Source organism: Haliotis rufescens, unplaced genomic scaffold, assembly GCF_023055435.1.
Source record: "Haliotis rufescens isolate VD_foot unplaced genomic scaffold, xgHalRufe1.0.p SCAF_37, whole genome shotgun sequence".
NCBI classification, from domain to species: Eukaryota; Metazoa; Mollusca; class Gastropoda; order Lepetellida; family Haliotidae; genus Haliotis; species Haliotis rufescens.
Genome location: NW_025964079.1, coordinates 4340635 through 4352590, shown reverse-complemented (window position 1 = coordinate 4352590; position 11956 = coordinate 4340635). Strand labels below are relative to the sequence as shown.

The 11956-nt window shown below is 40.5% G+C and overlaps 1 protein-coding gene across 3 annotated transcripts in view; it reads right to left on the bottom strand.

Annotated features, from left to right (window-relative positions):
• Positions 1 to 7302: 7302 nt before the first annotated feature.
• LOC124144337 overlaps positions 7303 to 11956 on the bottom strand; it is a 44426-nt gene continuing 39772 nt past the window's right edge. For all 3 annotated transcript variants that reach the window (XM_046513695.2, XM_046513698.2, XM_046513696.2), the window contains exons 7-9: positions 11018 to 11322; positions 10040 to 10144; positions 7303 to 9147 (exon numbers count right to left, since the gene is read on the bottom strand). In XM_046513695.2, the coding sequence (XP_046369651.1) occupies positions 8617 to 9147; positions 10040 to 10144; positions 11018 to 11322 (941 nt within the window). In that variant the 3' untranslated portion in view covers positions 7303 to 8616. The remainder of the gene's footprint in view (positions 9148 to 10039; positions 10145 to 11017; positions 11323 to 11956) is intronic.

Below are 11956 nucleotides of genomic sequence, written 5' to 3'. Positions count from 1 at the left end.
TGTTTATTGGAACCCAACGCAGCGGATTTGGATATTCTTATCATACTTCTTGTAAGAGGCGACTAACGGGATTCTATGTTCAGGCTCGCGGACTTGGTTGATGCATGTCTTTGTATCCTAATTTTGTGGATCGATGCTCATGATTTCAGTCACTCGATTGTCTGGCCCAGACTCGATTATTTACAGACCGCCATCACATAGCTGGAATATTGCTGATGGCGGCATTAAACACCAAACAAACTTACAAACAAACCAAAGTGGTGATTTCAGGCTTTCAAAAGACATCAAGTTGACACGCCATGATACTAAAACACTGGAGTTAAACTAAACTCACTCACTCACACACCATCTTCGCTTTGTCGATCAGTTATAAACCCATGTTCGTTCGCGACGGAATTGTAGATGGATTGTCTGAATTACTCGGGCAACGTATCTGCGTATCTACACTATCTTCCCTGTAATTATTGTGGATTTCTTCAAAGTACCGATGCCCAGATACATTTCATCATGAAATGGCTGCGTATAAACCTATTTGGACCTGAACTGTTAAGTCAATTACTCTACACTTGGCGCTGAGGCGAGTAATCAACCATTATTTTTTTTATGATTAAGAGAAGTTAATTTGTCTCGCCAGATATATCTGACGTTATTATATTTAATATTCCACGACGTATCCCTATTGCCTTTTACGTACGCTTCGTCTCTCTCTTTCTCTTAGTTGTCTCGGGGGCACGGGTGGCCCAGTCGTCTAAGGCGCCGCGATTCGCTGTGCAGAGTTGCGTCCCTTAGGCACGCCTGAAACCTATGATTTTGGGTTCGAATCCCGGTTCGCCCCGATTATGTTTCTAGGTTTGTCAGCACCATACCCGTGCTCGTGGGTTTCACCGAAGTGGTAAACGTCTGAGACCTGCATCACTTCAGGGTTTCCTCCCACATTAAGCTGACACGCCGCGATATGACTGGAATAATGTTAAACGCGGCGTTAAACCAGACTCACTCACTCACTCACTCCTGGTTGTCTCACCAGCAGCATCTCGTGCGCATAACTGGGGTGTGACAGCCGAGGAGAGACCTTCTTGCTCCCTCGACTGAACATCAAATAATATTCTACCATGACGCTGAAGAAATACCTGATTCTGATTGGTTAAAAAGGTTTCCTATTTGCAACAGAAACCTCTTTTAAACATATTAAGCCATTTCACACCGAAAATCGTGCGTATGGATACATCGGTAGCCTACATATCAATCCATAAAAATGGCTGCCGATCGATCACCGATAAGAACTGTATACCGTATCGATATTTCCTCTATAAGACGCTGGGTCTCTAACACAGCCCAGGCCTCAAATACACGACGGGTCAACGGCTCTCACGAAAATAATAGACCCCCAAGTGTCCTATAGAAGAAATACGGTACGTATGATATCGGATTTTTTGGCGACGATTTTGACATCCAAGATTGTAACCTGACTGCTTCGATGATGAGATTACAAGAGTTAACGTAGGCATACAAATGATAACCAATATGGAACTCTTCGGGACGTGTTCGGTGGTAAACAGGTAATGTCCTCAATGAAACAAATGGTAATGAAAGTAAAGTATATAACACGATCAAAAATCGTTTTAAAAAACTTTATTCATGACAACATGTTTACAAACCTTTTTGTGATCGATATTCATTGCCATCTCCATCAACCATCAACGTGGTTAACGGAGGAGATTTGAATGTCCATCAGAAAGCACTGCTCCCTTCTAAAGACTTGGAAACTCATTAACAGTTGTCCCAACATAACTGCAGTCACAGGACAGGCACTTGATCAGAATAGCTTATAAAACTCATTTCAATTTCAAAATTCATTTCAGAACAGACCCGTGAAGATCCGGGGTAGAATAGGTCTTCAGCAACCCATGCTTGTCGTAAAAGGCGACTATGCTTGTCGTAAAAGGCGACTAACGGGATCGGGAGGTCAGACTCGCTGACTTGGTTGATGCATGTCATCGATCCCAATTGCGTGGATCGATGCTCATGATATCAATCACTGGATTGTCTGGTACCAGACTCGATTATTTACAGACCGCCCTCATAAAACTGGAATATTGCTGAGTGCGGCGTAAAACAACAAACCAACCAACTGTAAACTACACAGTATCTTCATGTCATAAATGTGTATAGTTGGCTGTGTTGCAGGATGTATTTTCTACTCAAAGTTTGCTAAGTATCAAGTTTTAGTGACATCAGAAATCATCCAACAAGTAAAGATTGAAATATCCCGGTACACAATGATTTGGTTACCGCAATATGACCTCCATTTCATGATGAACGGACCAAGGCATGCAGTCCTGGGCACAAGGTGCTTGAAAACCCGTGCTTGGATGAATCGTGACATCACTATTAGAAGAACATCTGCAACTGGGGATTGCAGCAGCTGTATTCATTTATGCCCCTTCAGTGTCGAAGCCGTTGTTCGACGACTGAAAAATTTGGCGGCGGCGTTAAACAACAAACCAACCAACAACCAACCATTTCAGAACATGCACTATTAAACAAAACATACACGGACCACTGTGACAGAGCCACAACTGCCACACTTCTTTCACATGCAGGCATCGAATGCAGTCAAAACTGTGAATTCTTGACACTGACAAGTGAGGGGTCACATGAAGATTCCCTCGAGTCAATGCCGGATCGTCTGCAGCCTAAAAACACGGCTATGCAGTCATATTCCAGTTCCATTGGCAAGCACATTGTGCCAGCAGAGTCATTCCCAGTAAATCTACAGGTTGATGTTGAGACACATCATAGATCGGGGTTGTCATCTGGCTTCGTGTAACTTGTCAGAGGCACGAAGACTGTCAACAACATTGACAGCCACCGACAGTAGGGACGAGTGACCGCGATGTAGGTCAAGTTCTGCCTCATCCCATCCACTGCACAACCGGTGCCGTAAAGTTAAAATATATATCTTTGGACTCAGTTTGGAGGGTTTTTGTCAACTACTTTTTGAAAAACTATGTGTTTTGAACCCTTATTTGGAACTAGTCAAGACTGTGTGTATTTTAATGTTGCAGTTTAGTAATGTTTGTTACATTTATAACATACCTGTGGCTCTTTTTCGAAATGTTCTAAGATAGCGGACCTTTAAAGCCTGTGCAGGTACGCATCGCAAAGTGTTTTATACATTTGACTCCTCACGCAAAGGCGCTCTGTTACAAATACATATAAGATGTTGATCTACGTATATTCTACAGTGGGACTACATCAAATTTCAAAACTCAGTAGGCTTATCTCCTAATTGATGCTGCCTATATCTTTAACGGGTACATATTCCCTTACCTATCTGCTTTCTTTATGGTAAGCTAATCAATAGAATAGGTAACGCGATCGAAGAGTCTAAATCATAAAAGTACTCAATTTTGAATATCCTTCTCAGTCAAAAGGCATCGAGTTGCAGGAGATTACTAATTCAAAAACTAAGTTAAAGCACCATCCCGTAAGTAAGATTGTGAGTGAAAGGGATGATTATGTTCCATTTCTACCATGTATATATTTTATAATTACATAAGATATTATTAAAAATGTTACTTTTTAACATCGTTCGAATATTGTGTTTACCAATTCTATTCAAAGTAACCATGTTAATATACTGTATTTAGGTAATATATGCTGATATCATCATGTGCTAAATATTTGAATATTCTAAGACTTTTTGTCACGCCACAGTCGAGAAGAGACCTTGCTCCTCGACTTAACATTAATTAATTATGCTATTCATATCTTTTGCAGTGAATAAGCCGTTTTAAAACCATCTTCACCGCCTCAGTCCACTTGATTCATCGTCGGCCATGACCCGTGTCATTTGTGAATTCTTTATGTCCCTTAGAATGTGCATACACACCAATTGGGTGAGTGAGTTTTGGTTTAACGCCGCTTATAACAGTATTCCAGTTATATCGCGGTGTGTCAGCTTAATGTGGGAGGTAAGCCCGAAGTGATGCAGGTCTCAGACGTTTTACCACTTCGGTGAAACCCACGAGCACGGGTATGGTGCTGACAAACCTAGAAACATAATCGGGGCGAACCGGGATTCGAACCCAAAATCATAGGTTTCAGGCGTGCCTAAGGGACGCAACTCTGCACAGCGAATCGCGCCGCCTTAGACGACTGGGCCACCCGTGCCCCCGATACAACTAAGAGAAAGAGTGAGAGACGAAGCGTACGTAAAAGGCAATAGGGATACGTCGTGGAATATTAAATATAATAACGTCAGATATATCTGGCGAGACAAATGTAATTCTCTTAATCTTAAAAAAATAATGGTTGATTACTCGCCAAAGCGCCAAGTGTAGAGTAATTGACTTAACAGTTCAGATCCAAATAGGTTTATACGCAGCCATTTCATGATAAAATGTATCAGGGCATCGGTACTTCGAAGAAATCCACAATAATTACAGGGAAGAAAGTGTAGATACGCACATACGTTTCCCGAGTAAGTCAGACAATCCATCTACAATTCCGTCGCGAAGAACATGGGTTTACAAGGGAGGCAACTCTGCACAGCGAATCGCGGCGCCTTAGACGACTGGGACACCCGTGCCCCCCATGTTTAATGAAACCAAGTGAGGATGAGGATAGCAATCTCGTAATCATTAGCTATGGTCTCAGAAACGCAAGACATCAGTCTGAATTCAAGATTAAGTGTATTGCAGTAAAATACTAAATGTTACACCAAATGTTACAACATACTGCTATATAAAAAGTATTAAGTTTTTTCCCAAACATCGTTCATGGCATAATAAGAGTGTTTAACCCAACTTAAAACATAAAATTGCACCAACATTGTATATCTCCCAGCTCTTTATTGATAAATGTGATTTACATATTTAAGACATTTAGTTAGTACTAATTATGCACATCCTCGACACTTTTCATAAATCGATCGCCCCATTATCCTAGCAATATCACGGCGTGGGACACCAGGAATGGGCTTCACACATTGTATCCATGTGTGGAATAAAACCCGTGCCTTCGGTGTGTCGATCGAACGCTTTAACCACTCGGCTACCTCACCGCCAATTGGTGAGAAACAGAAATCTATACCGTATTCATTTTGTCGACCACAATTTGCTCGGTTTCATGCGTTTCTTCAGTGAAATTGGCTGAGACACCACGAAAGATTGATGTTACGAAATGACCTCGTCAACGTATGTGCTTATCTACACACTCGTCCTTGTAGAGTTTTTGAAGAGTTCTTGAAGGTCCCGATGACTCGTTTCCTTCGATCTTGATACGATATCGTATTTACCTTTGGGGACCTGAATTGAGAATGTGGGACATTTGCGGGAGCACCCATGTGATTGTGATTCTGTGGGTGATTTCTTTTGTGTTTCTGTCGCGAAACATGCCAAAAGAGGTTAACCCGGTCAGCAAGCTGACAAGGTAAGGATGTGGGATGACTCCACGCCCTGCTACCCACACATTATACACAATATAGCCTACTGCACACATGGCCAATTATACACAATGTAGCCCAGGGCGCGGTGAATTTCACTCGTATTTGCACTCCTTGACATCAGCTAACGTCGATTCAGTTGAACGGAGGCCTTAGAATAAACCAAACGGATAAATTATGACCCACGGAGGCTTTATACGTTCGCAGTTTCTTTTAACATGGTGTTTTGAGATATATTCCAGTGTCTTTATGATACTCGTTAATCATTCGTGGCCCATTGCACTGATGTTCATAGTTGGAGTGGTATGGACAGATCTTGGTGAATTTACACATGTCAAGCAATTTTTTAAAAGTATGTTGATATTGTCCGTTGGGTTTAACACCGCTTTTAACAGTATTCCAGTTATATCGCGGTGTGTCAGCTAAATGTGGGAGGTAAGCCCGAAGTGATGCAGGTCTCAGACGTTTTACCATTTCGGTGAAACCCACGAGCACGGGTATGGTGCTGACAAAACTAGAAACATAATCGGGGCGAACCGGGATTCCGCCTGGGACACCCGTGCCCCCCCATGTTTAATGAAACCAAGTGAGGATGAGGATAGCAATCTCGTAATCATTAGCTATGGTCTCAGAAACGCAAAACATCAGTCTGAATTCAAGATTAACTGTATTGCAGTAAAATACGTTACACCAAATGTTACAATATACTGCTATATAAAAAGTATTACAATTTTTCCCAAGCATCGTTCATGGCATATTAAGAGTGTGTATCCCAACTTAAAACAAAAAATTGCACCAACATTGTATATCTCCCAGCTCTTCATTGATAAATGTGATTTACATATTTAAGACACATGTTTGGTTAAATATTTACATAAATATACAATGAAGTTAGTACTAATTATGCCCATCCTCGACACTTTTCATAAATCGATTGCACTTCAGCTGTTCCGCTATGTGTTAACACCAACTAAGATAAGCTCTACGAAAGCTCTTATCAATGTCATAAGTCGCAAACGCACATTTATTGTAAAGTCAACATATTATTTTTCTCATAAATTTATGTAATCATAAATGTTTCTGATAGCTGGCACTCAGTGATTAGTCTAAAACACTGCTCCAAGTGAGTTATAAGTCAGATCCCCCATTTACTTCTTCCCTTCGAAAAATCATTATACCATGCAGACCAAATTAAAGTTCGACCAGGAATACATATATATTTAAAAATACAGTTTCCTGAAGGCTGAGCTGGAAACACGTTACATTTTCCATTTGCCATGTCCCTTAGTCGATAATGTAAAGGCCTCTAAAGTTCTCACGGAAATGAAAAAAAATGTTTGTTCGATCTCAGATTTTAAATAAATGCAGTTAATATACAAAATATATAAATATTCAAACAACTCAATTAGTACAAATTGGGCCTTCGCACAAATACGGCGTATCAAAGGTTTTTATGTCTTTTTACACGTAACAGACTATTGTGAAACTGAGCATAACCAGGTGGTAGTAGATCAAGGTGAATGTCCATGACCTATGACACCTTGACGACAGGTGAAAACAGGTGCTTGAAACCCACGTGCATGTGATTTGTCAGTGGTTAGTGATTTGTCAGTGGCATTGTGGGATAGTGAATCATCGTCAAAATATCAGAACGTAAAAGTAACATATTCCCTTCTCAAACAACAACTTACATGTCATTATTATTATGTACATAAACTTAGCTGTTATTTTTATTGTTGTTTTGATCACTTTTTTTCAGGCTAATTTGCATAATGCCTATAGCCATGTCAATTTGGACTTAGTTTTATTTTTGAATGTTGAACGTGCCTACAAATTACCTCCTGTAAAGTACATTTTGTATTGAGCACTGAGATAAAACTAGCAAATCCAGACTAGTACTTTTCCAGTTGTTTTATTATTTTGTATCTACGTAATGCTATGTGTCGATTATTAAATCCAGCAAAACAGGGTTTTTTCCATTTCAATGAGTACTTTAGTGATAGCTGGACCCACTTGCACAAAGAGATCTTAGCGCTAAGATGATCGTAACTCCCGTACTTTAACATAGGCTTACAATAGTCTTATCGCAAAGATAGCTTTGTGCAAGTGGGTCCTGGACTATTGCTGAGTGACGGTATGAACAAAACTCACTCATTATGAACCTCACTTTATTCTATTTCGTTCGGGAGAGGTGGACGGGACGCGGTTAACGTCATGTTTTGTTTGTTTTGTCTGTGTATAACTGCGGTCTGTAAATAATTAAATATGTACAAACAATCCAGTGATTGACATCCGTAGCATCGATCCACTCAACTGGGTTACGATGACATGCATCAACCAAGTCAGTGAGTCTGACCACCCCATCCCGTTATAGACCAGCGGATTATGACATATTATAAAAAAAAATCGTGCAATTTGTGGTAAAAGCATGAAAATTGGAATCAATATACATCATACCAATACGGTTAAATTTAGATATAGTGCCATCTTTGACTTGACCTTTGGTGACCTTGGTGGCCATCTTGAAAAATGGCCGACAATCTGACAAATATCTGTTGGTAACTAAGATAGCTGGAGCCATTATATTGGTGTGTAAATAAATGTGTTTTATCTCCAAGAAAGTTGAAAAACTCGTTGAGAGTATTAACCCTTGATAATATTGATGATATTAGTCGCCCCTTACGACAAGCATAGCCGCCTGTTACGGCAAGCATGGATCTTTGAAGACCTATTCTACCCCGGATCATCACGAGTCTCTTATTATTGTGGAGCTGTTATTGCAATTACTCTGAATTGCCGCAAAGTTGAGCAATCAACTATGTACTATTTAAGACGGCAGAAGTACATTTGTGAATACTTTTTGTCCCTTTTAGTTCGTTATAACCGTAGTTCGTTATATGCACATATGCAACATATATACAGCGAATGGCCGGGACCTAAAAGACCAGTTTGTTGTATCCGTCAGTTCGTTATAAGCGTGTTTGTTATAAACGTAGTTTACTGTACTTCATGAGAAGTACATACACACCCGTTGGAACTGAATAGAATTGACCCATCCCATATTGGATTTATCGACCACAATACTTCATTCCTTTTTTCCATGAAATTGGCTGAGACACTTCCAAGGATTGATATGACGAAATGTTCTTGTGAACGTATGGCCTTATCTACACTTTCGTCCTTGTGTTATTGTAGAGTTCTTCTAGGTACCGAGGTCCAGTTTCCTTTGATCTTGATATGATTGCGTATTCACCTTTGGGGACCAGAATTGTTGCTATATTTCTTCTGAATAATTTCAAAACAATCAGACCAATGGTTGACTGGTCATAGCGATGACACTTCCCATATTGTCGAGTATGCGTAGGACACTTGAAGAGTTGTGTGGATCCGTAATGACACATACAATTTGGATCCACCGCGCAGGCCACCCACGGGTCCATGATAAGTCTCCGCACAAACGGTTGATTATGAAGAAGTATAAAGTTTGCCTCAGTTTCTTGGTACATGGAGTAGTGACAAGGGTCACTATTGAAGTAGGAAAACAAATGCATCGAGGTGTGCTGAGCAAAAGGGAAATTTGCAGGTGACATAAGCACTCCTGTCATTCTTAGTTTTTGGAACATTGCTTTTTTGTTATTTTTCGTGAATCGAACAGATGAGTCCATCCAAATGACATACTCTGCCGAGTCGAAATGAGCCTGAAAAAGAAAACTAAACTTATAATATTTGTACATTCGTAAACGAATATTGATAAAAGCGACAAAACCATTTCTGTATTCATAAGAAATATCTGCCAAAGGCAGAGTCGAGTGTACGATTCCGACTGCCATGAGCAGGTGTTTATGAATCAGTATCGTATAGTGATGATACCAGGTGTTCGCGAAAAGGTGAGCGTATCGTGCCCCACCGATGGCACCCGTCACAAACACATGCAAAGGCAAGCAAATTGTTCACCTGAAAAAAAAACATGGAAACATTTGCCACACGTCAAACTAGGGAATTGCAACGGACATCATTTTTGTGACTGGTGCGTCAAGTTTGGAAATGTCCTCTACATGTCTACCATAAAACGTTTTGAAAGCTTTACTGCGGCCTTGAATGTTGTAACCCTGATCAAAAAACTTCAATGGAAGCAATAATGAAAGGTAATTTCACTCGTATACAAGTATATGTTAACGTACTCAACAGGAATCGTCTGGAAGAAAACATGACCACATGGAAAAGGTGATAAATACACAAGGATGTTGTATAGCCGAGTTTTCAACAGAGCCGCAAATATCTGCATGAGTTCTTGAACTTGTCCATTACAGGATCCGTTTAACGAAGGTTCTCACTTTGATCAATACTGATCTTGGTCTGTGAGTACCAAGGGTAAATGTGATAAACGCTGTATCACTTTAATACTACAGTAATCAAGACTAATACGTAAAACAAATACCTACATGTATCATTGTATTATTGCTATATTAAAAGCAGTTTACAAATAATACTTCCGAAAAAAGAACACTGGTCTTCGGAGATGACTGTCCAAATTTATATCCAATGAACGCCGCAACATCGTGTGTAAATATTGGATACATGTACACTAACCTGTAGTATCAAAGGCTTCCACGTGTAGCATCGTAGGTAGGAAAACCGGCCCGGCAAACGATCAAAAGGGTATTTTCTGACCACTGCCTTGCTGAAGTTTTGCAGCTGAAAAGTTTACAGTGTCAATCAGAGACCTGTTTAAAAGAGTGTGTGAGTGAGGGATCGCCTATTTGATATTTAGGGTGGCTTCTATTTCTTTTTTTAACAGTCTGAAGCTTCAAATGTTTTTTCAAGAAATTTCGGGGACAATTGTTTTCCCGATTAAAAACCCAGCCAACCCGAATATCAAATTGCCGGTCCCTAAGTCCATATTAGATCAAATCATAAGCAACAGAACCCTAATTGTCTACAAAAATTATGGTAAAAGAATTTTCTCTAGGCACATATTTGATCACCTATGCGTTTCGCGAACACCTTGTGCCATTTTACAATGTTTTTTGTTTTTGTGTTTCTTTTCTCATTGACAAGTAAGAGATTCCAATATAAATATTTTCGTTTCGATACAGCATACAGAAGCCATATTCACACACACACACACACACACACACACACACACACACACACACACACACACACACACACACACACACACACACACACACTTGCACGCACTAACGCGAGCCCGTTCTGATATTGGTTAGAATTTGTCTTCAGTAACGTGGTCGGATCGTCAGGCTTGCAGTCTTGGTTGATGCATGTCATCATATCCCAAATGCGTGGATCGATGCTCATGATGTCAATCACGGGAATCTTTGTACATATTTAATTATTTACAGACCGCAATCATACACAAACAAAACAAACAAAACATGGCGTTAACCGTGTCCCGTCCACCACTCCCGAACGAAACAGAATAAAGTGAGGTTCATTATGAGTAAGTTTTGTTCATACCGTCACTGGCCCAGACCACCGTCATATAGCTGGACTATTGTGGTGTTAAACAACAAACAAACAAACAACAAATCACCGTCTACTCACCAGTTCAACTTGATTCTTGTGTAACCCCATGTCATAATAATAAAAAAGGTAGTTCTTCAAACCGGGAAGAATGTTTTTGTCAAGAGTTTCTATCGTGGCTTGAGACTCTGTGAAGTGATTAGCTGAAGCCGCCGTCAGGAACACATATTTTACTTTAACGGATGGAGGTTCAAATATGTCTTTTAACATCTCCAGGGCCCCATCCTTGATGTTTGTCAATGGCGCAAGAATACTTTTTATATTTTCGCTGCTGTCAGCCGCAGGAAGAGATGTAGAACAATTTCTTGTGTCGTCACATAGCTGTGCTGCAGTGTAAAACATGAATTATAATGTATGATAATGTATAGGCTGACGTCAGCATTATTTCAATAATATTATGTGTTTGTTTGTTGTTTAACGTCGCACTCAGCAATATTACAACTATATGACGGCGTTCTGTAAACAAACCGAGTGGGGACCAGACAATTCAGTGAATGACATCATAAGTATCGATCCACGCAATTGGGATAAGACCACATGCATCAACCAAGTCAGCGAGTCTGACCACCCGATCCCGTTAGCCGCCTCTTACGACGAGCATAGTCGCCTTTTACGGCAAGCATGGGTTGCTGAAGACCTATTCTACCCCGGTTCTTCACGGGTCCTCGATGAGGTAAGGGTCAGGCGTACGGCATTTTCGGTATAACAAGAGATTTCTTTCAATATGGAAAGGGTTTTCTCGCCTATATTATCCTAAACCCATCTCGATGAAGTAGTTGGTTGGTTTGTATAACGCCGCACTCAGCAATATTGCAGGTATATGACGGCGGTCTGTTAATAATCGAGTCAGCGAGCCTGACCACCCGATCCCGTTAGTCGCCATTTACGACAAGCATAATCGCCTTTTACGACAAGCATGGGTTGCTGAAGACCTATTCTACCCCGGATCTTCACGGGTCC